Genomic DNA, 26,520 nt, shown 5'->3' on the forward strand with positions numbered 1-26,520 from the left:
GTGTACTGCATATGTGCTCTCAAGGTCAAAATAAGTCACCAGATTCCCCTAAAACTGGAGTTCCTGGTGGTTTTGAGTTACTATGTGGGTGCTGAGAACCAAACTTGGGTCCTCTACGAGAGCGACAAGCATTCTTACCTTACTGGTAAGCCACCTTTCCAGCCCCTCGTTGATGTCTTAAATATTTAAAGGTAAACCGGAGTTTACCAAAATACCAGACCATAAATTGTTTTTAGTTTCTCTAAATGACATACAATAAGAGGCATAAACATTTTTATATATTTTTATTTTGACCCTAGCCTTTTGCAGCTGAGCCATCATGCCAGCCTGACACGAACATTTTTTTTAAAGGTTTATTTATTATATATACAATGTTCTGTCTGTATATATGCCTGCAGGCCAGAAGAGAGCACTAGATCTCACTGTAGATTGTAGATGGTTGTGAGCCACCATGTGGTTGCTGGGAATTGAACTCAGGACCTCTGGAAGAGCAGCCAGTGCTCTTAACCTTTGAGCCATCTCTCTAGCCCCCTGACATGAACATTTTAATCATAATTAATTCTAATCTCTTGATTTTGTGTTTTAGTTTCTTAGGTTTTGCTTTGCATGTTTTTTTGTTGTTGTTTTAATTATTTATCACCACTGGTAAAATCTGTAAAACTATTGTGTTTGGGGAAATGAAGAAAATGTTTGGCTTTGTATTTTGAGACGGTCTCATTGTGACCCTGAACTCTTCTAGTCCTCCTCCCTCCCAAAGGCTGGGATTGCAGGCAGGAGCCACCATGCCCAATTGGAATTCCCTTCTTAGTTTCTCAATGTTGGTGAACACTGTATTTTGATTTAATAGCAAGCCGAATTTTTTTTGTCCGTCCTTCCTTCCTTCCTTCCTTCCTTCCTTCCTTCCTTCCTTCCTTCCTTCCTTCCTTCCTTCCTTCCTTCCTTCCTTCCTTCCTTCCTTCGTCTTACAGTGTAGCTCTGGGTGGCCTAGAACTCATAGAGATCCATCACTCCCTTTGCTTCAGAGTGCTAGGATGGAAGCTGTGCAGCCATGTGGGCGGAAACCCATCTTAGATGCTTAGACTTGACAGCAGCACGGCTTGGAGGTGAACAAGATGGCGTCAGGTGGTTTTATGACTAGTGATCCAGGAGAGAAGAGAGGGGAACTTGGGAGATTAGTCTCCCTAAGTCACTCTTAGGGCATGCTGCAACCCTGGGAACACAGTGACAGTGTAAACTATAGTGATTGTAAGCTGCTCTGCTAAAGATGCAGGCTTTCTAGATCCTCACACAATATTTCTAAATGTTTGTTTTTAATGGAATTTGGCTTCGTTGTTTGTTTGTTTTTTGGAGGTTTTTTGTCTTTTTGTTGTTGTTTTGTTTTGTCATTTTTATTACCAAGATGACTAGGGGAAGTAGCTGTGAGCTTGAATCTCCTGTTACTGTATTATGTTGTCAGTTTCCCATTATATGGCTTGTATATGATTGTTTCAAAAATTATTGGCAAGATATATTACAAAATGAATTTATGTTACAGTGGTTAAATACATTTCTATGAAAATTTATTTTAGTGGAGCACACCTTTAATCTCAGGAGGCAGAGGCAGGCGGATCTCTGTGAGTTCGAGACCAGCCTGGTCTACAAAGGGAGTTCCAGGACAGGCTCCAAAACCACAGAGAAACCCTGACTCGAAAAACCAAAAAAAAAAAAAAAAAAGAAAGAAAGAAAGAAAGAAAGAAAGAAAGAAAGAAAGAAAGAAAGAAAGAAAGAAAGAAAGAAAGAAAGAAAGAAAGAAAGAAAGAAAGAAAGAAAGAAAGAAAGAAAATTTATTTTAGCATTTAATAAGATAATTTTAATATAGACTTAAAATTGATATTTCAGCGGAATTAGAGATTTTAGATGCTATTTATTACATCTCAACTAATCAAAATATTTTCCAGTTTTAACTTAATACTAAAAGTTAAATACATTATTAGAGTGATATTTTGATACTCTGAATCAATTTGTTTTTAAGTTTTATAAAGCATGTGGGCTGATAACAGATTTGTTAGTAGTCCACATATCTTGATTTTTTTTTTTTTTTTTTTTTTTTTTTTTTTTTTTTTTTGCTTTGTTCTAGTTTTTTTTCCTTTGAGAATGGGGTCTTGCCATGTTGTCTAGACGGGTCTCCAGCTAGGTAGTGGTCTCCATGCCTCAGACTCCCCGGTGCTGGGATGACAGATGGTGTGCCACCTCCTTCTGCTCGCAGTTGTTTTCAGTGAGTTCTAATGCTATAAATCTGTCTCTTACAGGGAGCGTTTGGTGCCCTGCAGAAGATATGCGAAGACTCTGCTGAGATTTTAGATAGTGATGTTTTAGATCGCCCTCTCAACATCATGATTCCCAAATTTTTACAGTTTTTCAAGCACAGTAGTCCCAAAATAAGGTGTGTATATGGCATTGTTAGCTTATAAGCTGATTGAAGCCTGATAGACCATTATATTCTTATGTTTAAGACCAAGAATAGTTCCAGGATATTGTTTTTTAAGTTATCTGCTTTGTCACATCCAAATACCTTCATCTGTAGCTGAATAATTAATACTCTTCTCCCCATGCAATGTTGACATACCCGTGTCCATTGTGAACAAGATTAGCTGATGATCTTTGAACTTTTAACAAGATATCCTCTTTCTTGTCTACTTCTGTTTTCAGGTTCAGTTCTGTCCTCTCCTTTGGTTTTCGTCCTGTGATGGGTAAACTGACTAAGTTGTGATGAAAACATGTTTTCATTGAGTTGTTGACTATTGTCACTTTAAAAGTTTTAGGTCTAGTTATAGAGAGTGGGCAGTCATTTAACACAGGCACCAGAACCTTTTTATATACCATGAAATGACATGGTAGGCCTCAAGTTAGGCTGGACTGGTATCCATTTTCACCTTAGCAGTTCCTAAAATGATACTGCATTGTAGTAGTGAAAATACTATTAGAAGATGAATTAGTCTTGATGAAGCCGATTGCCATCAGTTCCCTAGCAAATTATAATTGCAGTGTGTTAGTACAAATATATCGCCTCCTGTGTTTCCCTAAGCTGTTGAACTTTTTGGCTTTTGTTTTGGGTGTTGTTGGTTGATTTCCCTAACTGTTATTTCAGAAGGTATTGCTGTTTCTGTGAATTGTCAGTTCCTTTGATTTTTGTTTTATTTTTGTTATTAATTTTTCATGTATTTCCATAGAATAGACAGATGTATTAGCATATAACTAGAAATTATTGCCTAAAATAATGGATCACTCAAAGGTAAATAGACTTCAGTGCAGATTATAGCTATTAGTTGGGTCATAACATTCCATCCCACTGGCTCTTTTTCAACTCTGTAGCCAGAGAGCCCACACGAATTTATTTCTTGATTAAATTCTGCATTTACAAGTACAACTCAGTTTCATTTCAGACACTTCATCTTGCACTGTATTTACTTATGACATCTTCTGTAGTTTACCTAGTTTTGTACTCTTAAGAAAGCCCAGCATGCCCCAGCACGCCGGGCAAGGGTGGCTCACACCTTTTATCTCTGCGTTCAAGGCCAGCCTGGCTACAGAGAGAGTTTTAGGACAGCTAAGGAGGTTACATAGAGAAACCCTGTCTCAAAAACAACAACAACAAAATAACAGACAAACAAAAACACCTTACCCGCCCCACCTCTAAACTGTTGGGAAATACAGTGGAGCAGCGGGCTGTTATGTAGTTTTGCATCTAAATCTCAGCATCACCATCTTTACAGAGTATAAAGGAATATTTTGCAACACCTCCTTCACACCTGCTCTTCCTTTCTACTTTGATGTGTTACAATGTGTATATAATTTACATCTAGGTCCTACATGTGACAAAGTATGTGGTGTCTTTCTGAACAAGGCTTACTTCACCTTAACACAGCTCCAGCTTTGTCCATTTCCACACGTGCTCTCTGAGTGAATAAAATCCCATTTTCTTTATTCACCTCTCTGCTGTTGGGCGTCTAGGTCAGTTCCATTCATTGGTGTTGGAATCAGTGTATCAGTGAGCATGGGCATGCAAGTATTTGGACTTAGGATCTGTTGTATGTGTGTGCCTAGGAATGGTGCGGCTAGAACATATGGTAATTCTATTTTTAGTTTTTTTGAGGAAACTGCTGATTTCCATGGTTGCTGTTCCCATCATCAGCAAAAGCAGTTCCTCTTTTCTCAGTATCCTTGCTGGCATTGCTATATGTCTTATTTATTTATTCATTTATTTGCTTATTTATTGTAGCCATTCCAGTGGGTATAAGATGAAATATCAGTGTGGTTTTAATTTACATCTCACTAATGCCTAAAGATGTGGAACACTTTCAGATGTTTATTGATCATTGTATATTTCTTTGAGAATATCCAATTCATTATTCCATTAGTGATAGGATTTTTGTTTGAGTTTTTCAAAGAGTCTGGATATTGATCTTTGATAGGTAATTGTCAGAGGTTTTCTCATTTTTCTATACTATGTTCCTCTCGCAGTTTACATTAAGGGCTTTGATCCATTTTGGGTTTTTTTTTTTTTTTTTAAACAAAGTGTAAGGTGTGGATCTATCTAGTTGGTTGTTAGTGTTCAGATAACCCAGTTTACAGTATTTGTTCTGAGACACTGGGTAGCCACAAACAAGCAAGTTTATTTCTGGACCCTGTGTTGCATTCCATGGGTGTTTTTGTGTCTGTGGTGCAGGTTGTTACTGTTCACAAGTTTGAGTGGGTTTGAACCGTTAGTAAGGTGATGGTTTTCCTAAGAACTTTCCCTGCTGTGCCCTTGCTTTGTACCTATACTTGACCACCGTGTGTTCTCTGAACAAGTTCTTGGTGTTAATGCAGGCATTTTAAATGGCCTTTCTGTTTGGATGTCTGTTTCTCTGGGTTGAGAAGTTCTTTCTGCTATGATTATATTGACCCAGTTCTCTGGCTCAGCGTCTTCTATTCTGAAAATTCTTGGGTTTGGTTTCTCGGTCATACTTTGGAGGTCTTGAGCATCACAGTCATGCTTGGTTTAGTTTGGTTGGGTTTCTTTGAAAAAAAAAAAACTTTTCTGTTTGAGTGTAGTGTTTCCTTGACCTTGTCTTTTCCTTTTCTTTTTTTTAATAAGGTTTATTTTTATCTTATGTGCCTAAGTATTTTTTCTGCTTGTATGTCTGTGTACCAATTGCATGGTACCATGGAGACCAGAGGATGTTGACTGTCTGGAACTGGAGTTATAGACAGCTATGAGCTGCGGTGGGTGCTGCAAAGAACCCCAGTTCTCTGAAAGTACAGCCAATGCTCTTAACTACTGAGCATCTCCCCAGAGCCAATTTGACCCTTGACTTATGAAAATTTTCATTTCTGGCATTTTTTTTTCAAAACTTCTATTGACTTACTGAATTTCTCCTTTATTTTGCCTTTTTATCATTTTTGTCTAGTCCTTCCTCTTTGCTGCTGGTTTAATTTCTTCCCTAATTCACCCATGTGTTTATATCATTGTTTTAGGACATTGATCACCTTTTGCTGTTAAACTCTGAGGTCATCTGGCATGCCATCCACTCAGTCTAAACTCTTAGGCTCTCTGAGGGAGTCTTGTGGCCTTGCCCTTTCACATTTCTTGTGTTTCTATGTTGCAATTTGTGCTACTCTTGGTTTGGGGATCTTGTTAGTAAGTAACCTAATTTGTGGGTTCAATTTCCAGTTCCATTTAGTGAGAAGCAAATAGGCTGGGTTTTTGTTGTTTTGTGTATGGCTTTTTGTTTGTTCATTTGTTTTGGTTTTTGGAGATGGGGTTTTGGAGATGGCTGTCCTAGAACTTGCTCTGTGGGCCTCTGCCTCTTCAGGTACTGGTACTAAAGGCATGCACCACCTCTGCCCAGGGATGTACAGAGAAGCAAACAAATAAAATTTACAAAGATAATTCATTGGTGTTGAAGAGATGACTTGACAGGTAAAAGACTGGACAGAGGACCTGAGTCATTCCCAGGACCCAAACCTCTTAACACACGACAGCTACGAAGGCACTTGCAGTCACCTGCACATACCCGCACACACACAGACACAACACATGATATAAAAATAGTGGAGTAGAGAGATGGCTCCGTGGTTAAGAGTACTCATTGCTCTTGCAGAGGACCCAGGTTTGGTTCCTAACACCTCCATGGCAGCTCACAACCTCAGTTTCAGAAGCTCTGATGTCCTTTTTCCGACCTCTGCGACCTGCACACACATACGCACATGGTATAGATATACATATGTGTATATATATGTATATATGCACACACAGGCAAAATAGCTATATATAATACAGAGAAAAATTTTAAATTCTACTAAAAGTTTTATATTAGAAGAGGAAAGAATCAGAGGGCATTAAAAAGATTACCTTATGGTGGAAATGCATAAAGACATTAAAAGTAGTAAAATATGAAAAAGTAAAAATACTAAATACCCGTGGAGTCTTGGATCTTTAAAAATTGGAGCATGCCAAGAATGTGTAGGTTGTAAGGAAGTCAATTGTACTGGGAGCTCTTAACTTTCTTACAGTTTATTCTGTTCTTAAGCTTAGGTAAGTGTCTTCACTCTGATAGATTCTCTTCCTTGCATATCAGGGTCCTCTGCTGACCACACTGCTTTGTAGACTGTGCACTGTGGTTCTTCCATCTTCCTGAGTGTGTCGAAACAACCCTGGGATCTGTATAGGTGGAACTTTCCTACTTTAAGTCCTGCTAAGTATTATTCACCCTGCTGGTGGAGTGGAGCTGTGGATGTCGGGGGCTTTGGCGTGTGAGTCCATGACAGACAGCTGGCTCCAAAGGTGATGCTACCTGCTGACACTAAGTGGTTTCACCTCAAACTGACGAGTTCAGCTCGAAGACAACTATAGATTGCCGTTTTCTATATACTTCTCGGCCTGCACAGAGCCCCTGCTACCTTTGCCCCTCAGCATCTGGCTTTCGTTCTCTCAAATTGTCTCCCAGGATTGTCCCTCATTGTGGGCCTATGGCTGGTTGAAAGTGGGTCCCTTGACTCAGTTGTTTCCAGTGGTCAGGTCCCAGGTTACCTCATTTTTAAACAGTAGGATTCCTCTTGGGATGCCACTGGGCGTCAGCCCTCTGAGCCTTTGGAAACTCCTTCCTACTGCTGATCTGTCCTAGGTTTGAGGTTTGAGAGAGGCTTGTCCTGTGGGTAGGACTTACCTTGAGCTGAGATTTCTGCTCTCCTGTGACTGGAACTGTGTTTGACTTTATTACACATTATTACTTTTTTTTTTTAAATTATAGTATAATTACATCATTTCTCCCTTTTTTCCCCTCCAAACCCTCCTACATCTCTTCTTTCTGTCTTTCAAATTTAATGGCCTCTTTTTTTTTAAATTATTAATTGTTATAGATGGAGCTTCTGACCTTCCCAGGAGACACAATTTCATTGCAAGATTCTCCAGTCCTCTGGCTTTACAGCCTTTCTACCCCACCCTCCTCTAAAAAGTTCCTTGTGTCTTAGGTTGCAGGAGTTGTTTTATTGATGTTTCCCCTGGGACTTGCCTCCATAACTCTCCATTCTAATTGGTTGTGGTTTTCTGCATGGTCTGTTTCTGTTGAAAGAGAATTTCATTGATGAGAATGAAGACTGTGCTTGTCTCTGGGTGTAAGGACAAACATTGAGAATGGAGTTGAGGATTATGCTGTTAGTAAGTTGGTGGATGTAGGTTCCTTTCAAGATCCATGACTTCACTTATTCTGGGTACTTGACTGGGTTTCTAATAAGTACCAGGCATGATTCCCATCTTGTTGAACAGGTCTTAAGTCCAGTGAAAGAGCTGTTGGTTACTGCCAAGGTATGTGGTCACTGCTGCGCCTAGGACCAAGGTATACGGTCACTGCAGCACCCTTAGGAAGATTTTTGTGTTGTGCTTGTTGTTAATAGGTGACATGGCTGGATAGAACTGTTGGTTGTTTCCCTTCTTTGAAAGCTTGCATGGTGCCGTCTCGTACTATGAAATATGGAAACTAGTCCTTAAAAGGGAGGGCATATAGATCAGTTCCAGCTTAGGCGCCTCTGGAGCCTGTGTTTGAAATGCATGGTGTTTTCAGCAATAGGGACTGACTTTCCACTTTGGGGTGGGGGGGGGCAACTGAGGGCAATAGAATAGCAATACCTGTAATGTGTTGTTTTGCCTTCCTCTTTCCTTCTCTCTCTTTATCTTGTCCCCCTGTTGCCCCCATCCCCATACTCTAGCAACAGTCCCTGTCTACTTTCCTGGTTTCTGCAGTAGAGTAGCTCCAGGATATGTACTCAGCTGAAGATTTGGAGCTAGGAACCTCTGATGAGAGGATCCATATGTTTTGTTTCTGTGTCTGGGTTACCTCACTCAGCATGAGTTTTTTCTAGTTCCACCCATTTACCTGCAAAGTTTATGATTTCAATTTCCTTTATGGCTGAATAGTATCCATTACTGTATATGTACCACGTTTTCATTATCCGTTCTAGATTGTTCCTGTCCCCTAGCTATGAATAGAGTAGCAGTGAACATGGTTGAGCAAGTGTCTGGACTAAGATGTTAAGTCCTTTGGGCATAGTATGCCAAGGAGTGCTGTGGCTGGGTCATAGTGTCATTATCTTTTGATAATTGTCCAAACTGTTATCTGTAGTGACTGTACCAGTTTGCAATCCTATCAGCAATGGATGTGGGTTCTCTTTCTTTCCGTGGCATTTGTTGTAGAGTTTTTTGTTGACCTTTGCCATACTGGTGTATAATGAAATCTCAAAGTTGTTTTGATTTATATTTCTCTAAATTGCTAGGGACAATGAACATTTTTTTACATATGTCTTAGTAAGTTATTTTTTAAATTCTTCTGAGAACTGTTTAGGTCCTAGACCCATTTTGTGAATGGGTCATTTGGTGATGGCTTGTTTGTTTCTTTCCTTTTCGTATGTTCTGGATATTAATGTCAGATGTCTCACTGATGAAGGTTCTCTCCCATTCTGTAGGCTTTCTCTTCACCTCACTGGGGATGTCTCTTTAGCTGTGCCGAAGCTTTTTAGGTTTTACCAACTTCCACTTGTCAATAATTGTTAGCTTTAAATTTGGGGCAAGTAGAGTCCTACTTCCCACACCTCATTTGGGGGTCTGCCTGTTTTCTCCTATAGTAGCTTCAGTGTTTCAGGCTTTACTTTAGGTCTTTGGTCCATTTAGAGTTAGCCTTTATGCAAGATGATGCATACTGGATTAATTTCATTCTTCTATGCATGGACATAAGTTTTTCCCAGCACTGTTTGTTGAAGTTGCTTTCTTTTCTCTAGCCTGTGTTTCTTTGTCACAGAAATGGCTGATGTCATGTGTACTCATATTTGGGTCTTTGATTATTGTTCGAATGGTCAACACATCTGTTCTTGTGCCAGTTCCATATTTGGGTTTGGAGGTTTGTTTTTGTTTCCCCCCCCCCTTCTTTTTTTGGACTGGCCCCCCCCTCCTTTTTTTGGACTGGGTCTATCTATGTAGTCATGGTAGTTCTGGAACTCTCTTTGTGGGCCAAGCTGACCTCAGATTCACAGAGATTGGCCTGCCCCTGCCTCACAAATACTGGGACAAAAATGTGTGCCACTATGTACAGCTCATGCTATTTTTATTACTCTGGCTCTGTAATATATTTTAAGATCTGGAATGGTGACCTGATCCCCCACCCCCACCCCCCAGCATTTTTAATTTGGCTCAGATTGTTTTGGCTGTCTGAGGTCTTTTGTGGTTGTACCTGAATTTTAGGGTAGTTTGTTTGTTTCTATTTTCTGTTCATCACACTTTTTAAATGCTGTTAATCAGGTAGATATAATGTTTTATTATCGTTTTGATTGTATATTTTTCTGTCATTAGACTATTAATGGTTCATGTTGTTATAAGCATCGCCCTTTTTCTTGTCTTTCATTCTTTTTAAATTAGGGGTCTTTTTTTTTTTTTTTGATCTGTGGATCTGGAGGATCTGTCGTCATCCTGTCATCTTTAAAATCACCTCATGCTGTTGTTCATTATGGTCTTTAGACTCCCAGGCTCAGACTGTGTATCTTAACCCGAGTTCCTAGGTGCAAACGACAAGGCTCTAGAGCAGTGGTTCTCAGTCTTCAAATGCTATGACCCTCATGGTGTGCTACTGTTATGAATCGTAATGTAAATATCTGATACGCAACCCCTCTGGATGGGTTGTTTGACCCCTCCAGAGGGTCCTGACCCACAGGTAGAGAACTGCTGCTTTCGTGATCATGATTCATTTGAGTAGCATGTTTTTATTATAATTTATTTCTTTTTTTTTTAAAGAAATATTTATTTATTTATTATGTATACACTATTCTGTCTGTGTGTATGTCTGCAGGCCAGAAGAGGGCACCAGATCTCATTACAGATGGTTGTGAACCACCATCTAGGAATTGAACTCAGGACCTTTGGAAGAGCAGGCAATGCTCTTAACCGCTGAGCCATCTCTCCAGCCCTATTTCTTTGTTTTTATATCCTAACCACAAGTTCCCCACCACCCCTCCCCACAGTCCACTCCTCCGCCATTGAGAAGCATGATTTTCCCTAGCTGTTCTGTGGCTGTGAAGAGACAAGGGCAACTCTCTTAAAAGGAAACAAACAGTTCAGTGGGGGCTTGTTCATAGTGTCAGAGATTAGTCCTCATATCACACGCTCCAAAAAGGCCACACCTCCTAATACTTGTAATCTTTTTCAAATAGTTCCACTCTTTGGTGACTATGTTCAATTATGGGCCATTCTCATTCAAACCACCACACCATCACATCCATTAAACTGCTCTGCTCCCTTCTGAGCTCAGCTCTAGGATGCAAGTCCATCTCGAGTTTGAGGCCAGTTGTAGCTATGTAGTGAGACCCTGCCTCAAAATAAACAGTTACCACGTTGGTTTTAGAATCTCCCGTGACCAATGCGAATTCCATGTATATGTTATTCCTTCTGGGTCCTTGCTTAATGACCATATGAGATTCTAGTCTGTTCTTGGAACAAAATTTTGAATTTTTAACAAATTGCAGTAATTTAGAATATAGCTTATAAAAACAGTTATTATTACTCTTATAGAAAGTAATCACTGCACAACAAGGAAAGAGTTAGACACCGGAGGCTCATAGGAATATAGATTTTTACTTTTGAAAGTTATTTTTGGTGAATCTCATTTCAGAAGAAAGTTGTAATGGCTACTGATAAGAGCTTAGTGATAGCTGCAGGGCTAGCTGCTGAGCCTGTGAATGTGGTGACTGACGTGAAAACTTACTAGTTCTGAAGTGCTCATGTCTGAAGCCCCTCCCACTGAGGTGGGGAGTGAGTGCATTTCTTTCAGTTACTATTTTCCAAGCACAGTGGTAGGTGTTGCCTCGCAGAGTGTTTGGGGAAACAGAAGGCTACACCTTCAGCTTTCAAGGAGTCGGCCTCATCCGTGCTGGGAACCATCCCAGTGATAAGTACCCCATGAACACTGAGGAGCCACCTCTAAAATTTCTAAATTGTAAACCTCCAAAAGAGCTGTAGAGTTGCTCTCTTAGTACAGTCTGTCAAGCAGGCAATTAAGGAACCTACCCTAAAAATGTAAACTACTGTAAGAGCTCGTTTTAAGACACAGTGTGGGCTAAAGAAAGACTGGATATGATTTGACCTAAACTGTGTAGGCATTTTAAACTGGAAATTGGTATTAAAATGTGTTTCACTTTGCTTAAATTTGCTCTGTGCTTACTGAATACTCAGATACCTCTAAAGCAATCACTTTTTCTCCCTTTAATTTAAAAGTATTGTGTTCTATGGGAAAGAAACTGTACTATTTAAAAAAGGGTATTATTTGGATAAGTGCCATTTATGTAATGTCAAGCAATTTTATTAAGAAATTAGTTAAGGGGAGAGAGGAGGAAAGGAGAGGAGTAGAGAAAAATGTACAGCTCAATAAAAGAAATGAAATGACTATCTGTCTCACCATTACACACTGGTGTTGCCCTACTGGTACACATATGGATGGGCTCATTTACCATAGTGTTCTAGAGCTGCACATTAAAGTTCTTATGAACTTGGTGTCTAGGTCTCACGCTGTTGCATGTGTCAATCAGTTCATCATCAGTCGGACTCAAGCACTTATGCTGCACATCGATTCTTTCATTGAGGTAAGATTCACCACTCCCCATGTAGGACTACCCTGGGGCTGTGGGCTCGTTATATACCTAGTAATTTACAATGCAAAACATAGCTATTATTGCTGGCGGTATTAAAATTGGATACCATCTGATGAGTTTTTCCTAACTGGAAATAAAGGCAGTCTGTATGTGATAGAACATTGGAGTGGAGGTGCAGACACTGCTCACGGAGGAAGTATATGTAGTTAGTTCTGCTTACTAGCTTGACTACTTAAAGAATTCTTCCTCAATAGACCATTCAAATGGTATGTGCAAATTGATTTCCCAGCTTGTGAGTAGTATTTGAAGCAAGTAAACACAAAACAGTAAGATTGATGAAGTTAAGAATCCAAAAGGCGCTTACTAAAAGAACAGCTATGTAATTGTTGACCTTGCTGCCCACCCGCCGTGCATTACACCGTGTGACCCTAAGTTTCCTCAGTGTATAGGCCAGGTCTTTAGGCATGACTTTGTTTTTACATTGGCTTCCTTTATGAGGTAGAGGTGTCAAGAGAACTGTTGATGTAACTCATAAATACCCAGGTAGAGTAAGATCATAACATCTGACCATATCCATAAACAGTGCAGTTTTTTTTTTTTTCAGAATCTCTTGCCTGATAGCTTTGGTGCCTGTCCCGGAACCGGAACTAGCTCTTGTAGACCAGGCTGGCCTCGAACTCCCAGAGATCCGCCTGCCTCTGCCTCCCGAGTGCTGGGATTAAAGGCGTGCGCCACCACCGCCCGGCGAGTCATTTTATTTTTAATAGCTTCTTTCCAGTTGTGTGTGGCACGGGACAGGGACAGCCTAGAGATAGAACTGAGTATGCCGGGAGAACAGCTTCATAGCCTCTCAGTCCTTCATGCAGTTTTTACAAGTAGCAATTTTTTTTCTTTCCTGTTTTTATATTTCTTACCCCCCCCCCCCATGTGTAAGAATTTGCTTTGTTTTGGTTGGTTGAGTTTTTGAGACAAGGTTTTTTCGGTAGCCCTGGCTACCCCGAACTTGTTCAGTAGACCAGGCTGACCTTGAACTCAGAGGGACCCTCCTCTCTGCCTCCTGCGTGTGTCACCGTACCCAGCCGTGTAGAAGAATTTGTAAGAAGTAGATGCACAAGTTATTGGGCAACTTTGAGTTCTCTCCTTCCTTGTTGAGTCTTTATTTCTGTGACTGTTTCCATTGTACTCACCAGGCTTTCTGGCCTCAAGCTTCCTGGCATTTCTCCTGTCTCTACCTGCAACTCACTGTAGGAATGCAGGGATTGCTAATGAGTATTACCACAGACTTTTTTTTCCTCCTTTAAAAAAAAAAAAAAAACACAGCTGGGCGGTGGTGGCACATGCCTTTAATCTGAGCACTCTGGAGGCAGAGGCAGGAGAATCTCAGTGAGTTCGAGGCCAGCCTCGTCTACAGAATAAGCCCCAGGATGGCCAGGACTATACAGAGAAACCCTGTCTCAGAAAAGAAAACCAAACCAACAAACCATGAGTTCAGGGGCTAAAACTCACAGCAAGAAGTTTTACTCACTGAGCCAACTTTCAGCTCTTTTCGATGTTTCTTTCAAGATGCGTTTTTCCCCCCAGACAAGGTTTCTCAGTGTAGCCCTGGCTATCCTGGAACTCACGCTGTAGACGATATTGAACTCAAACTAAGAAATCCACCTGCCTCTGCCTCCCAAGTGCTAGGATTAAAGGTACTGCCCAGCTTCAGGATGTGTTTCTTAATTCTGTGTATGTGGACTCAAACTCAAAGATCACCTGCCTCTGCCTTCCAAGTGCTGAAATTAAAGGTGCCCAGCTTTAGGATGTTTTTCTTCTTTCAGTGTGTTTGGGGGGAGGTGGGGGAATTGGGGACCGCTATGGTGACCTTGCACTCATGATCATTTGACCTCTATCTCTCAAGCAAAGGGGTTACAGGCCAACCAGGGGGCACTAGCTGCTGTTCTCATCTTGAAAGTTGGCTTACTCTTGAGTAAAAACTTGTTGACCTAGGATTCTATGTAAGCCAGTTTCAAAACCCTTCTCTGAATGGCATGTTTTTAAACCCCTACTGAAGTTCACTTATTTATCTGTGAAAATGAGTAATAGTATATGTTGTGACAATTGGATATGTCACCACAGCCTTGTGGTCTATTCATTTCCCCCCTCCCCCCATACACTCACACACTCTTAACCTTGTAGAACTTGTGAGAAAAATAGCATTGATTACCTTGATTACTGTCCACTTCACTAGTTGGTAGTTGACTTGTGAACAGCAGCAGTTTAGGGTTAAGTTGTTAACCTGCTTCTGCTGCTGCTCCATGAGAGCATACCTTTGGCCTCCCCGTGTATTTCTCTCCATCATTCACATGAATGTAAGCTACACACAAAAACCATAAGTGTGTGTAGTCTCTCGTTAAGATTGACATTTTAGGCCTGGAGAGATGACTCAGTGGTTAAGAGCATGTACCATACTCACCTAGAGGACCTGAGTTCAATTCCCAGTGCCCACATCAGATGACTCACAACCATCTGTAACTCCTGCTCCAAGGGATAACACCTTCTTGACCTCTATGGGCACCTGTATTTACATGCACCCCTACCCCCCACCTAATTAAAGACACAAACATAATTAAAAGAAATAATTATGTAATTGCATTTTAGTCTGGCATTATGGTGCTTTAATCCCAGCACTTAGGAGGCAAAGGCAAGTGAATCTCTGTGAGTTCCAGGACAGCCTCCTCTACATAGAGAGTTCCAGAACAGTCAGCAATATATATACAGAGAGACTTTGTCTCAGAAAATCAAAAAGAAAGACGTTTATCTTTATATCTCAGGCATGGTCTTTGGTAGTTGTCACTTAACAGTTGGTTGTCTGTTTTATCAATTGTCCGTGAGGCAGTTCTGGGGTTGGGGGAATGTTTGTTTGTTGGATTGGATATTTGAAGCAGAATCTTAGGTGTCCCTTTCTGGCCTTGAACTTTAGGGTCTTCTTGTCTTCAACTGTCAGGTGTTATTCAGTCCTTTTGTAGGTCGGTTAAAGTATGGTTAAATTGTCTTCTTTCTACAACAGAACCTCTTTGCACTGGCTGGTGATGAGGAAGCAGAGGTGCGGAAAAATGTGTGCCGGGCACTGGTGATGCTGCTGGAAGTCCGGATGGATCGCCTGCTTCCTCATATGCATAACATAGTCGAGGTAACCCGAGCCGGGCAGACCCCAGAGAAGTGTCGGCACAAAATGTAATAATTGTAATAATGGATAGAGTTTTCTGAATTATATAATACCTTTGAGAGGAGGGGCAAAAAATAGATATGATGGTTGTTTTTAAATCCTCTTAGTGATTTGTCTCTTGTGAGATTTGAGATGTTTATGGGAGAAGTTTTTTAAACAGAGATAGGTTTTAATTGTAACTGCTAGGAAATTCTAATGGTATAGATCAACTTATGGGTGTTTGGGGGATATTAGGTGACATCAATCTTAAATTGATGGAACTAGAATTAAAAATTGAGTTTGTTTTCACATTATCAACAAGATTTGTCTGATTCAGGCTGTCTTCAGTAGAGGTAGGGTCACACTTTCCCATACGATTTCATATTGCTGAATGTAACCATACTTATTTATTACATGGCTCTCTGGGTGCTTTAAGCAGTATATTGTCCAGAGCCTCACGTCTGCTTCCAGTTGTATCTTGGAAGGTGAGAGTTACAGTGTGTTAGACTCTGGAGAGATGGTTCAGTAGTTAACAGTGCTTGTTGCTCTTGAAGAGGTTGTGGTTTCATCTCTAGCGTTGGAAGCTTACAGCTGCTTGTAGTTCTGGCTCAAAAAGATCCACTCCTTCTGGCTTCAGTGGATAGTTCATACAAAAGGTGCACACTTACAGACAAACAGGCACACAAAGAACATGTAAACATGATGCCATTAAGTAACTTTTGTTTGTTGTTTTTGAAATGTGTTAGAAAAATGCTGGCTCAGCAGTATATATATATAACACCTTCTGTTGTCAGAAGTATAGAAATGGTGTCTTGAGTCTGTTTTGTCTATGAAGTCACCTAAGATTAGTTTTGAAAGGTTAGAAGAAGCTAATCAGACCATTTAAAATTTTATCATTTGGTATAGGTCACAGCAGGGGAGCCTGATATAGTGTTACATAGCATTTCCTTCAGCAGTACTCAAAGCCTAGTATTTGGCGTGTAGTGGAGTAGTGACAGTTGCCATATTTTTTCGTAACAGTCTGTTTCAGTTCAGAAGCGAGAGTGTACTAGAAATTTGTCGATTGACTTTGATTCCAGTCCTAGGTATTGTTATTTTTAAATTCTTCATTTTTAAGGAAGATACAGAGTTCTTTTTTTCCCCTCTGATTAACATTGACATATCAGAAAGGTCAGCAGCTTCCCTATATACAGGATCAGTAATGCACACAAATGAGAACTTCATTCTTAAGTTTAGTCTTGTTTTAAAGGCACATAGGGAACTCTGAAAGAGAGACGTATAGGTTGGAAACCAGGATTTGCAGAATGTAGGATCAGGACTAAATTCCTATTTGCTGTCCAGAATAAAATGACGAGTAGTGTGATTCCCTTCACAGTACATGCTGCAAAGGACACAAGACCAAGATGAGAACGTGGCTTTGGAGGCCTGTGAATTCTGGCTGACTTTGGCTGAACAGCCAATATGCAAAGATGTGCTTGTGAGGCATCTGCCTAAGTAAGTGTCCCGCTTCCAAGTCGCTAGTCCTCGGGACACTCAAAGTGCATTCTCTCACCATGGAGATGTCAGACTTCACTATTGATATGAGTAGATTTTCACGATTACCTTTTTTTAAACTACATGAGAATAGTTTATTCGTGTGTTGGGGGGTGGATTCAGAGGTACCAAAACAGGCACTTGGAGATCAGAGGACAAACCCTACCTTTACAGATAAAGCATAATTATAGTGTTTAGTTACTATTGGTTACTTTTGACCATGAATGTTTGACTGACCAATATTTCTTAAACCTGCCCTGTTCATATTCCTTGAATTAATTGGAGCAGGATTAGATGTATCACAGGATATGCTCACAGACTATGTTGCCACTGTTATCATTGGTTTAGTGTGCATGAGGTTGTTAAGACAACTTAATACTCTGAATCTTTAGGTCTGTGTTTCATTAATTCTCTCTAGGTTGATTCCTGTGTTAGTGAATGGCATGAAATATTCAGATATAGATATTATCCTGCTTAAGGTAAGTAAACCATCATTTGATTAGGGAACATAATATCTATATTGATGATAAAGTTTTGAATTTGATCATTAGGGCATTTCTTTAAGATAGACCCTGTGGTAAGGGCTTTCTATTACCTATAATAGGCTACAAATGTTCAAAGTGGAACAAACTAAATTTGTTTGTTATCTTAATTGATAGTGACATTGGTGCTCTCCTTAATTTGCCTTTGATCAAAGCTATTTGAGGTTTATTTTTAGTTTGTAATTTATTTGTTAAGACCGTCTTACTCTCTCTGGGTTTATTTTAAATACATTGATCTGAATTTAATTTGGGTTACTCTTATTGCACCAACTAATAGTAGAAAGGGCCTATAACCTAGCAGGTGTCATATACCCATTGTCCCTTTCATGGGGACCTGTTTACTGCAGAGGGAAGTAGTTTTCTCTCAGGAAATACACTCCAGAATCCTGTGCATCCATATGATGCTCTAGTTCCTTTACTTATGTAGGCATTAATAGCTTAAAATGGAGTAGCCACTGAAGGCTTCTGTTTAAATAACAACAGGGCGATGTGGAAGAAGATGAAACAATCCCTGATAGTGAGCAGGATATAAGGCCTCGGTTTCATCGCTCAAGGACAGTAGCTCAGCAGCATGAGGAGGATGGGATTGAAGAGGAAGATGACGACGACGATGAAATTGATGATGATGATACAATTTCTGACTGGAATCTGAGTAAGTGGGATAGGTAAAGCATGCTTGCTTTCTTGGACAACCTCTATTGTTGGTGTCTAACCCGGTTCTTAGGAAGCTGTGAGCAGACTCACAAGTTTGATTATGTCAGCCTGAACTATGTAGTAAGACCTTTGTCAAGAAAATAAATAATAATACAGTGAGTTTTATTTGTACATCTGTCCAGCCATCACCATGATCATTAATGTGAGCTATTTCTATTACCTCCATCCCCATACCATCAGTCTATGTTAGTCTAAGGATTTGCTGCTTGTAAACAGCCCTTCCTAACCAGCTTTTACTTGGCATCCATGTTGTAGCATGTATCCATAGTTTTTCCCTTTCGTCAGTTGGTGAACTTTGTGTGGATGTGTTTTCAGGTCTGTGGGCAAATATATCCAGCATAAGCTTGCTTGCTCGTCATGCCATGGTTTAATCTATGACTGGAAGAGGGATGTGTCCCTACAAAGGGGAAATCCAAGACTTTAATCCAGTGCAAGCAATCAAGCTGCTACTCTTCAATTAAGAGTGTCTAGGGGGCTGGAGAGTTGGCTCAGCAGATAAGAAAGTTTACTGCTCTTTCAGAGTCTTTCAGAGGACTGGGGTTCAAGTCCCAGTACTCACATGGTAGCTCACAACCTACCATAACTGCAGATTCAGGGAATCTGCTGCCCTCTTCTTGCCTCCTCAGGCATCAGTCACTTGATGTAAAGACAGAACAAGGGAGAACAACCAAACCAAACAACAACAAAATCTTAAAATAGAATGTGGGTCAGGAAAAAAAAAAAAACTATAGCCGGGCAGTGGTGGTGCAAGCCTTTAATCCCAGCACTCGGGAGGCAGAGGCAGGATCTCTGTGAGCTCGAGGCCAGCCTGGTCTACAAGAGCTAGTTCCAGGACAGGCTCTAAAGCTACAGAGAAACCCTGTCTCGAAAAAAAAATATATATATATATATGTATATATACAGGCATACATACTGACAGAATGGTTTATACGTAATAAGTAAATAAATCTTTTAGAAAGAAAGAAATACTAAGAGCTAAGCTGGTGTTTTGTTGCTTGTTTTGTTTTTAAGATGGGGTCTCATAGCCCTCGCTGACCTGGAACTCAGTATCTGACAGAATAGCCTACCACTACCGGCCTGAGTAGAATTCAGTTTTAAGTGTGACTTTTTTTTTCTCTTTTCTTTTTTTTTAGTCTGCTTGTTTGCTTTAAACAGAGCACATTCTACCACAGAATTTTAATAACCATGCATGGCATTCTGGGAGCGCATTAGATTGAATAGAGCATTAGATTTTCCCACAAAGATAGAAGAATCTGTAATCAAGTACAGAAGAAAGTATCTTAATAAATTTGCTAATTCTGTCAACAAAAATGTATTTCCTTAGGAAAATGTTCTGCTGCTGCTCTAGATGTTCTTGCAAATGTTTATCGTGATGAACTCTTGCCACACATTTTGCCACTTTTGAAAGAGTTGCTTTTCCATCATGAATGGGTTGTTAAAGAATCAGGCATCTTGGTTTTAGGAGCAATTGCTGAAGGTAAGTCCAATTGCAAAGAAAGTTCTTAATAGATTTTAATAAGGCTAGGTTACTTTAAGCAGTCGTTAACTTAGTAAGCAGAGTGAAGTCTGATTTATTATTCTAAATAATTTGGTATAAACTTTTCTGTTTGTAGCACTGGAAATGTACTAAATTTTTCTGTGTGAATGCTTATGTTCTTTCCATATACAGTTGAGTTTAGCACTGCTTTGAAGGATTGCTGTTCTTTCCTAGGTTGCATGCAAGGCATGATTCCATACTTGCCTGAGCTCATTCCTCACCTTATTCAGTGCCTCTCTGACAAAAAGGCTCTTGTGCGGTCCATTACCTGCTGGACTCTTAGCCGCTATGCACACTGGGTAGTCAGCCAGCCACCAGATACATACCTGAAGCCATTAATGACAGAATTGCTGAAGCGTATCCTGGATAGCAACAAGAGAGTACAAGAAGCCGCTTGCAGGTGGGACAGTGTGATTGTGAAAGTAAGAGCCTGGTTTTGAACCAGTAGTAGAATGTTGACGTTAAACCATTAAACATACAACAATGCAGTTATGTTAAAGTGTGACTTTTAGCTAAGCATAAGCTTTTGCTTTCTTCCTCATTCTATCAGCTAAAGTGTTTGTGGTATCTCAAAGGAATAACAAAATTCTAGATCTTTAGTCTACAGATCCACTGCCAAAACTTGGCAGAATGTCCTATAGACTTCTGGTATGTCCACAGTGACGTCATATGCTTAGTGAATCTTCCATAGCTGTTCTGTTGGATTTAGGGCACTCTTTTCTCACATCAAAACTGTGACAGGAGACTTCATCTCCTATGTGTTTCTCATTTCCATTGTAGTGCCTTCGCTACATTAGAAGAGGAGGCTTGTACAGAGCTTGTCCCGTACCTTGCTTATATACTCGATACCCTCGTTTTCGCCTTCAGTAAATACCAGCATAAGAACCTGCTCATTCTGTACGATGCCATTGGGACACTAGCAGATTCAGTGGGACATCATTTAAACAAGCCGGTAAGGATCTGAGGATGACTGCTATGGGGACAGCACAGTAAGCTGCATAAATACATAGTGTGGGTTTCAACATGGAAAGCCTAAGAAGTGTGAGCAGTTAGGGTTTGCTACTGTGGGAATAGGGAATATAATTCTTAAGAAAGAGGTAGTAGTTGAAATAAGCTTATGGTTAGTGTAGTAATAGCATCTCATGAATATACTTTAGAGTGTCTGGAGGAAAGAGATAAAAAAGAGTTTGTACTCTACATTTACTTGCTTCCATTTAACCACCCTTTAACATTGGCTTCAAAGCTGCTGCATCTCAACATTCTACTTTCTCTTCAGAGTATACCTGACATCAGGAGTCTACTATATAATATAAAAGTTAGAATGGGAATGGTAGGTGGACAATGCTGACAAGCACTAAAAGTGTCTTGTCTGTCATGGTGTAGCATACGAGGTGAGCTTTGAAGATAATGTTTTAAAATTTTTAATATAGTTCAGTGTCCCTGCTGGAGATGATTTGATGAGATACATGGTCGCTGTAGGAAGAGCCTTCACTCACCCTTGTTTTAAATTACTCTCAGCCCTAGAGCCAGACAGTCTGTAGGTCTACTTTGGTGTTGGGTAAGGTTTGCTTTGTTGAGGGATAGGTTGTGTTTTACATCCTATACCTCTTGTGTAACTATCATGAGCTCACTATAGAGTAACAGCCATTATGGTATAGCCACAGCCAGACCTTCCCACCCCAAATAGTCTTATTACTTGGGAGGAAAACCTGGGATTTAACAAGCTGTGGATTATGCTGGGTTTGGTGACAGACACTTGCAGTCCCAGCATTTGGGAGGCACAGGTAAATGGATCTCTGACTTTGAGGCCATCTTTGACCACACAGTGAATTCCAGGCAGGCCAGCCAGTACATGGTGAAACTGACTTAAAATAGAAAGCAGTGGTGGCTGGAGAGATGGTTTAGCACTTAGAGCACTGGCTGCTCTTCCAGAGGTCCTGAGTTCAATTCCCAACATGCACATGGTGGCTCACAGCCATCTGTAATAGGATCTGATGCCCTCTGCTGGCCAGCAGAGCACTCATACATAAAATATTAATAAGTAAGTAAATAAATAAAAGAGAAAGAAACCCAAGTAGCAGATTTTAATGGAATGAGATACTTATATACATTTTGTTTTAGAAAATATGAAAGATTATTTTAAATCAGGGTCATAGGAATTAAAAAGTGGAGATAGGATAGAAAAATATTTAAGGAAACTGAAAAGACTGGGTCTTAAAAATAGGTTTGTAAAAGTTTAGCACAATTGCTCCAAATGAACTTTTAATTTTTATAAACTCAAAATGAACTAGCGTGTTCCCGGATGGTAGTGAAGCTCTGTGTTTGTTGTTCTGTAAACAGGAATATATTCAGATGCTAATGCCACCTCTGATCCAGAAATGGAACATGTTAAAGGATGAAGACAAAGATCTCTTCCCGTTGCTTGAGGTATGCTGAGCTGGTGATGTGCGAATTTCTGCAGTGTAAACCCATCACAAATGTGTTATGAACCAAAATGTGTGTGCTTGATAGAATGTCAATAAATTGTTTCTCAAAACAATTTCTGTTGAAATGCTGAATAATATTTATAGAACTTGTTTTTTGCAGCATTTTAAAGTTTGTTCTTTGACAATTTCATACATGTGTGAACTGTATGATCATGTTTTACCCACATTCCCCCTCCTAAAACTGCACCACTGTGTGTCCCTTCCACTTATTGTTGGTATTGTGTACACCGAGCTGGCCTTGGACTCTTAGAGCTCTCCCTGCTCTGTCTCTCAGGTGCTGGGATTAGAGGAGTACATCACCATACCTGTTTTTTTTTTGTTTGTTTGTTTTGTTTTGTTTTTAAATAACTTACTGAGTCCAATTAATATTGTCTGTATATATGCCCATGAGTATGGGGTCATCTACCAGAGCAACCTACAAGCAGCCACAACTCTAAAGAAAAATTGCTATTCTGTAGTTGGTAACTATTGTAGTTACCAACCAATAGCTGTTCAACTAGGGACGGCCTCCGTTAGCTCCTCCCCCATCTGTTCTAGAATATTAACTAGCCTTGACCTTATGACACTGAGTTCATTGTGGCCTTGTCATAGCCAGAAGACAGCGTCTCACAGCACTTCTCTCATCTTCCGGCTCTTAGATTTTTCTTAACCCCTTTTCCATGATGTTCCCTGAGCTTGGGGAAGGGAGTATGTCGATGTTTCATTTAGGGATGAACGTTCAAAAGTCAGTTATTCTCAACTCTGGACTGCTTCACAATGCAGAAAGAAGCTTCTCTGACCAAGGTTAAACTATAAGTATAAATATTTAGAAAAACATTTGACAACATATCCACTTAGCAAAAACAATCATAGTTTAACTCCCAGGGTCTGACCACCTCAACCATGAACTTTGACTAGGTTTACAGTACCAAGTATGAGTTCTCTACCGTGGACTAGGCCTTTAGTTAAATTACAGACTGGTTGGTTGCTCTGTAATAGTCTTGCCACTCCTGTACCATAGGTACAGCAGTCTACTTGGCAGACTCTCTTCCTCACTCCGAAATGTGTTCTCATGCTCGGGTCGTCTGTCATGTTTGTGTACCTTACACATACCCTATCGACCCTCTTTATAAATCACACTTAGATTGCTTGTTATTTCTGATATAATGGAAGTTTAATTTTCTTCTGATTGGCTGACAACGAACAAAGTTAGAAAAGGTATGATAGCATCGTAGAAAAGATACATAAACAGCTCAGACGTTTTTGCCTAATTTAAAGCATTTATAGTCTTTTCTATAATCTGAAAACTTAATGTGTGTACTTGATTCTTTCTAGTGCCTCTCATCCGTTGCCACAGCCTTGCAGTCTGGCTTTCTTCCCTATTGTGAACCTGTGTATCAGCGTTGTGTAAACCTAGTGCAGAAGACTCTAGCACAAGCCATGGTATATATATATATATATGTGTGTGTGTGTGTGTGTGTGTGTGTTTTTTCTTTCTCTCGGAGTATCATAATTTTAGAGATAGGTATACACACTTTTTCATTGTGCAACAGCAAAGACAGTGTGTTTAATTTCAGCTAAACAATGCTCAACCAGAACAATATGAAGCTCCAGATAAAGATTTTATGATTGTGGCTCTTGACTTACTCAGTGGCCTGGCTGAAGGGCTGGGAGGCAACATCGAACAACTGGTAGCTCGAAGTAACATCCTAACACTAATGTATCAATGCATGCAGGTAAGATTTGTAAGAGTGAACAATTTGGAACCTGCTTCTTTGTGTTATAAGAAGTTAATTTCTCCTTATTTCTTGTAGGATAAAATGCCCGAAGTTCGGCAGAGTTCTTTCGCCTTATTAGGTGATCTGACTAAAGCTTGTTTTCAGCATGTTAAGCCCTGTATAGGTATGAATGTTTTCTTCTTTGGGTGTGGACTAGCATATCTGTCTTAATTGTATTTAAAAACAAATTTCACAGAACAGAATGTAACAATCTCATTTGATAGGAATATACTTTCCCCTGCTTTCTTTTGCTTTTTTTTTTTTCTCTTTTTGTCTCATTTGTAGCTTTTACTGACCTAGAACTTACAGAGATACACCTGTTCTGCCTCCCAGTGCTGGGATTAAAGTTTTGTACCCACTCAGTAGAAAGATGCTTTTTGGATCAGCTATTTATGGATTTTAAGTAATTTCAGCTATCGTATGTTAAGTCATTGTGGTTTTGGTTTAATTCTCTCTCTATTATAAAAGTATATATTTTTATTTTTATTTTTTTTTTTGTTCTTTGAGACAGGGTTTTTCTGTGTAGCCCTGGCTGTCCTGGAACTCACTCTGTAGACCAGGCTGCCCCCAAACTCAGAGATCTGCCTGCCTCTGCCTCATGAGTGTTAGGATTAAATGCATGCAATTCGACTTCCCTTCTTCTAAATTATAAAACATTTATTATGTAGACAGTGTTTTACCTGCATGTGTCCCTGCAGGCCAGAAGATGGCACCAGATCTCATAACAGGTGGTTGTGAGCTACCATGTTATTGCTGGGAATTGAACTCAGGATCTCTGGAAGAACAGTCAGTGCTTTTAACCACTGATCCATCTCTCCAGGCCCTATAAAACATTCGTATGAGATGCTGTTCATACAAGTGTAACAAAGATCTGTTGTCAGTGCATGTTAAACCATGTTTCCCATGCACTGCTGTCCATAGTCACAAAGACCATGGAATTTTTTTTTTTTTTCCTTTGAGACAGGGTTTCTCTGTAGCTTTGGAGCCTACCCTGGAACTAGCTCTTGTAAACCAGGCTGGCCTCGAACGTCTAGATCCACCTGCCTCTGCCTCCCGAGTGCTGGGATTAAAGGCGTGCGCCACCACCACCCAGCTGACCATGGATATTTTTAAATTCAGTATTTCAGAACCTGTTGCATGGAGAGGGGTCCCTTTGTTTGTCCCGACTGCCTAGCTAGCTTACACCCAAAATAACCACACAGAAACTGTATTCATTTAAACACTGCCTGGTCCATTTGCTCTAACTTCTTGTTGGCTAATACTTATATCTTAATTTAACTCATTTATATTAATCTGTGTATTGCCACGTGACTGTGGCTTGCCGGCAAGATTCTACCAGCGTCCATACCAGGCAGGAGATCCATGGCATCTGCCACTCTGTCCTTCTTCCCAGCATTCTGTTCTGTCTACTCCGCCTATCTATGTTCTGTCCTTTCAACTGGGCCAAGGCAGTTTCTTTATTCAACCAATGAAAGCAACACATAAACAGAAGGACTCTACACCAAGAACCAAGAACCTATCTCTAAATCTCTTTTATGTAATTGTTCTTTATTGCTAAAGGGATCTGAGATTTTGTCTTGAACTTACTGATGTTCTTAGTGTACTGACCACACTTCTGGTGTTGTCTAACATGCACTCCATTCCTCTGTATTAGCCATCAGCTAGGAGATAGGTCCAGAAGCCAAGCTTCATTTCAGTTCCAGGGTTTGGAGTGTAGGCTTGTGGAGTTTGTTTTTATAGATGGTTTTATATGCTTTTTTAATTTAAAGATGATTTGTATTTATGTTCATGTGTCAAGCATTATGTGCATATACATCCAGGGAGGTCTGAGGGCACCTGGATCTTCTGTAGCTAGAGTTAGACCATTTGAGCCAACTAATGTGGCTGCTCTGAACCGAATCTAGATTCTTTGGAAGAGTGGCAAGTTCTTTAAACCACTAAGCTATCTCTTTGTTCCCAGTTTTGTATACTACTTCAGAAGGTAACTGGAGACTAGTTGTCCCTCTTTTTTTGTTAATGCTTCCAACTATGGTGGTTATTAAAGAGATAGTGGCTCTCACCCTGGAAGAGTTTTGCTGTCTGGGAGTGTTTATGGTATCTAAAGACACTGTTTAGCTTAAGTTAGTATGATTGGTATTCATGGGTATAGACATACACATTCAGGCAAAACACCCATACACATATAAGCTAAAAGTAAATGTAGGGGAGCTGCTACCTGAAGTGTACTTAAGCCTCATATGAAAATTCAGTAGTCAGATATTATCTCTTGTAGTTTTTAAAAAATACTAAAACTCCTTTAAAGAAATATTTTTGCATATTTTTTTTTATCAGTTTTAGTATTGCCACTATAAAGTTTCTTTCATGATAAAACTTATTTTAGCCTGGATTTCCTTTAAAAGTAAGAAGTCTGTTGTTGACAGGTTTACCACATAGCCTTATTTTATTATTTTGTTGTTATTTTTGTTTTTCCCAGCTGATTTCATGCCAATATTGGGAACAAATCTAAATCCAGAGTTTATTTCAGTCTGCAACAATGCCACCTGGGCGATTGGGGAAATATCGATTCAAATGGGTAAGGTTACTTACCTCTGAGCTATGCATCATCCATAGGTGCCTT

General features: G+C 39.9%; 1 protein-coding gene across 5 annotated transcripts in view; it reads left to right on the forward strand.

The window, feature by feature from the left end:
• Positions 1 to 26,520, forward strand: part of Tnpo1 (transportin 1) — an 80,984-nt gene that overhangs the window by 39,987 nt on the left and 14,477 nt on the right. For 3 of the 5 annotated variants that reach the window (XM_050153822.1, XM_050153823.1, XM_050153824.1), the window contains exons 6-19: positions 2,289 to 2,422; positions 12,057 to 12,138; positions 15,197 to 15,319; positions 16,710 to 16,828; positions 17,286 to 17,346; positions 17,893 to 18,061; positions 19,448 to 19,600; positions 19,835 to 20,060; positions 20,441 to 20,612; positions 22,001 to 22,087; positions 23,461 to 23,568; positions 23,703 to 23,861; positions 23,940 to 24,027; positions 26,377 to 26,475. In XM_050153822.1, the coding sequence (XP_050009779.1) occupies positions 2,289 to 2,422; positions 12,057 to 12,138; positions 15,197 to 15,319; positions 16,710 to 16,828; positions 17,286 to 17,346; positions 17,893 to 18,061; positions 19,448 to 19,600; positions 19,835 to 20,060; positions 20,441 to 20,612; positions 22,001 to 22,087; positions 23,461 to 23,568; positions 23,703 to 23,861; positions 23,940 to 24,027; positions 26,377 to 26,475 (1,780 nt within the window). Of the gene's footprint in view, positions 1 to 2,288; positions 2,423 to 10,352; positions 12,035 to 12,056; positions 12,139 to 15,196; positions 15,320 to 16,709; positions 16,829 to 17,285; positions 17,347 to 17,892; positions 18,062 to 19,447; positions 19,601 to 19,834; positions 20,061 to 20,440; positions 20,613 to 22,000; positions 22,088 to 23,460; positions 23,569 to 23,702; positions 23,862 to 23,939; positions 24,028 to 26,376; positions 26,476 to 26,520 lie in introns of those variants that run through there. The other 2 variants (XM_050153826.1, XM_050153827.1) reach the window with 2 other exon arrangements.

This window comes from Alexandromys fortis, unplaced genomic scaffold (assembly GCF_014885135.2).
Source record: "Alexandromys fortis isolate MF-2015 unplaced genomic scaffold, M_Fortis_MF-2015_v1.1 scaffold_79, whole genome shotgun sequence".
Lineage (NCBI taxonomy): Eukaryota > Metazoa > Chordata > Mammalia > Rodentia > Cricetidae > Alexandromys > Alexandromys fortis.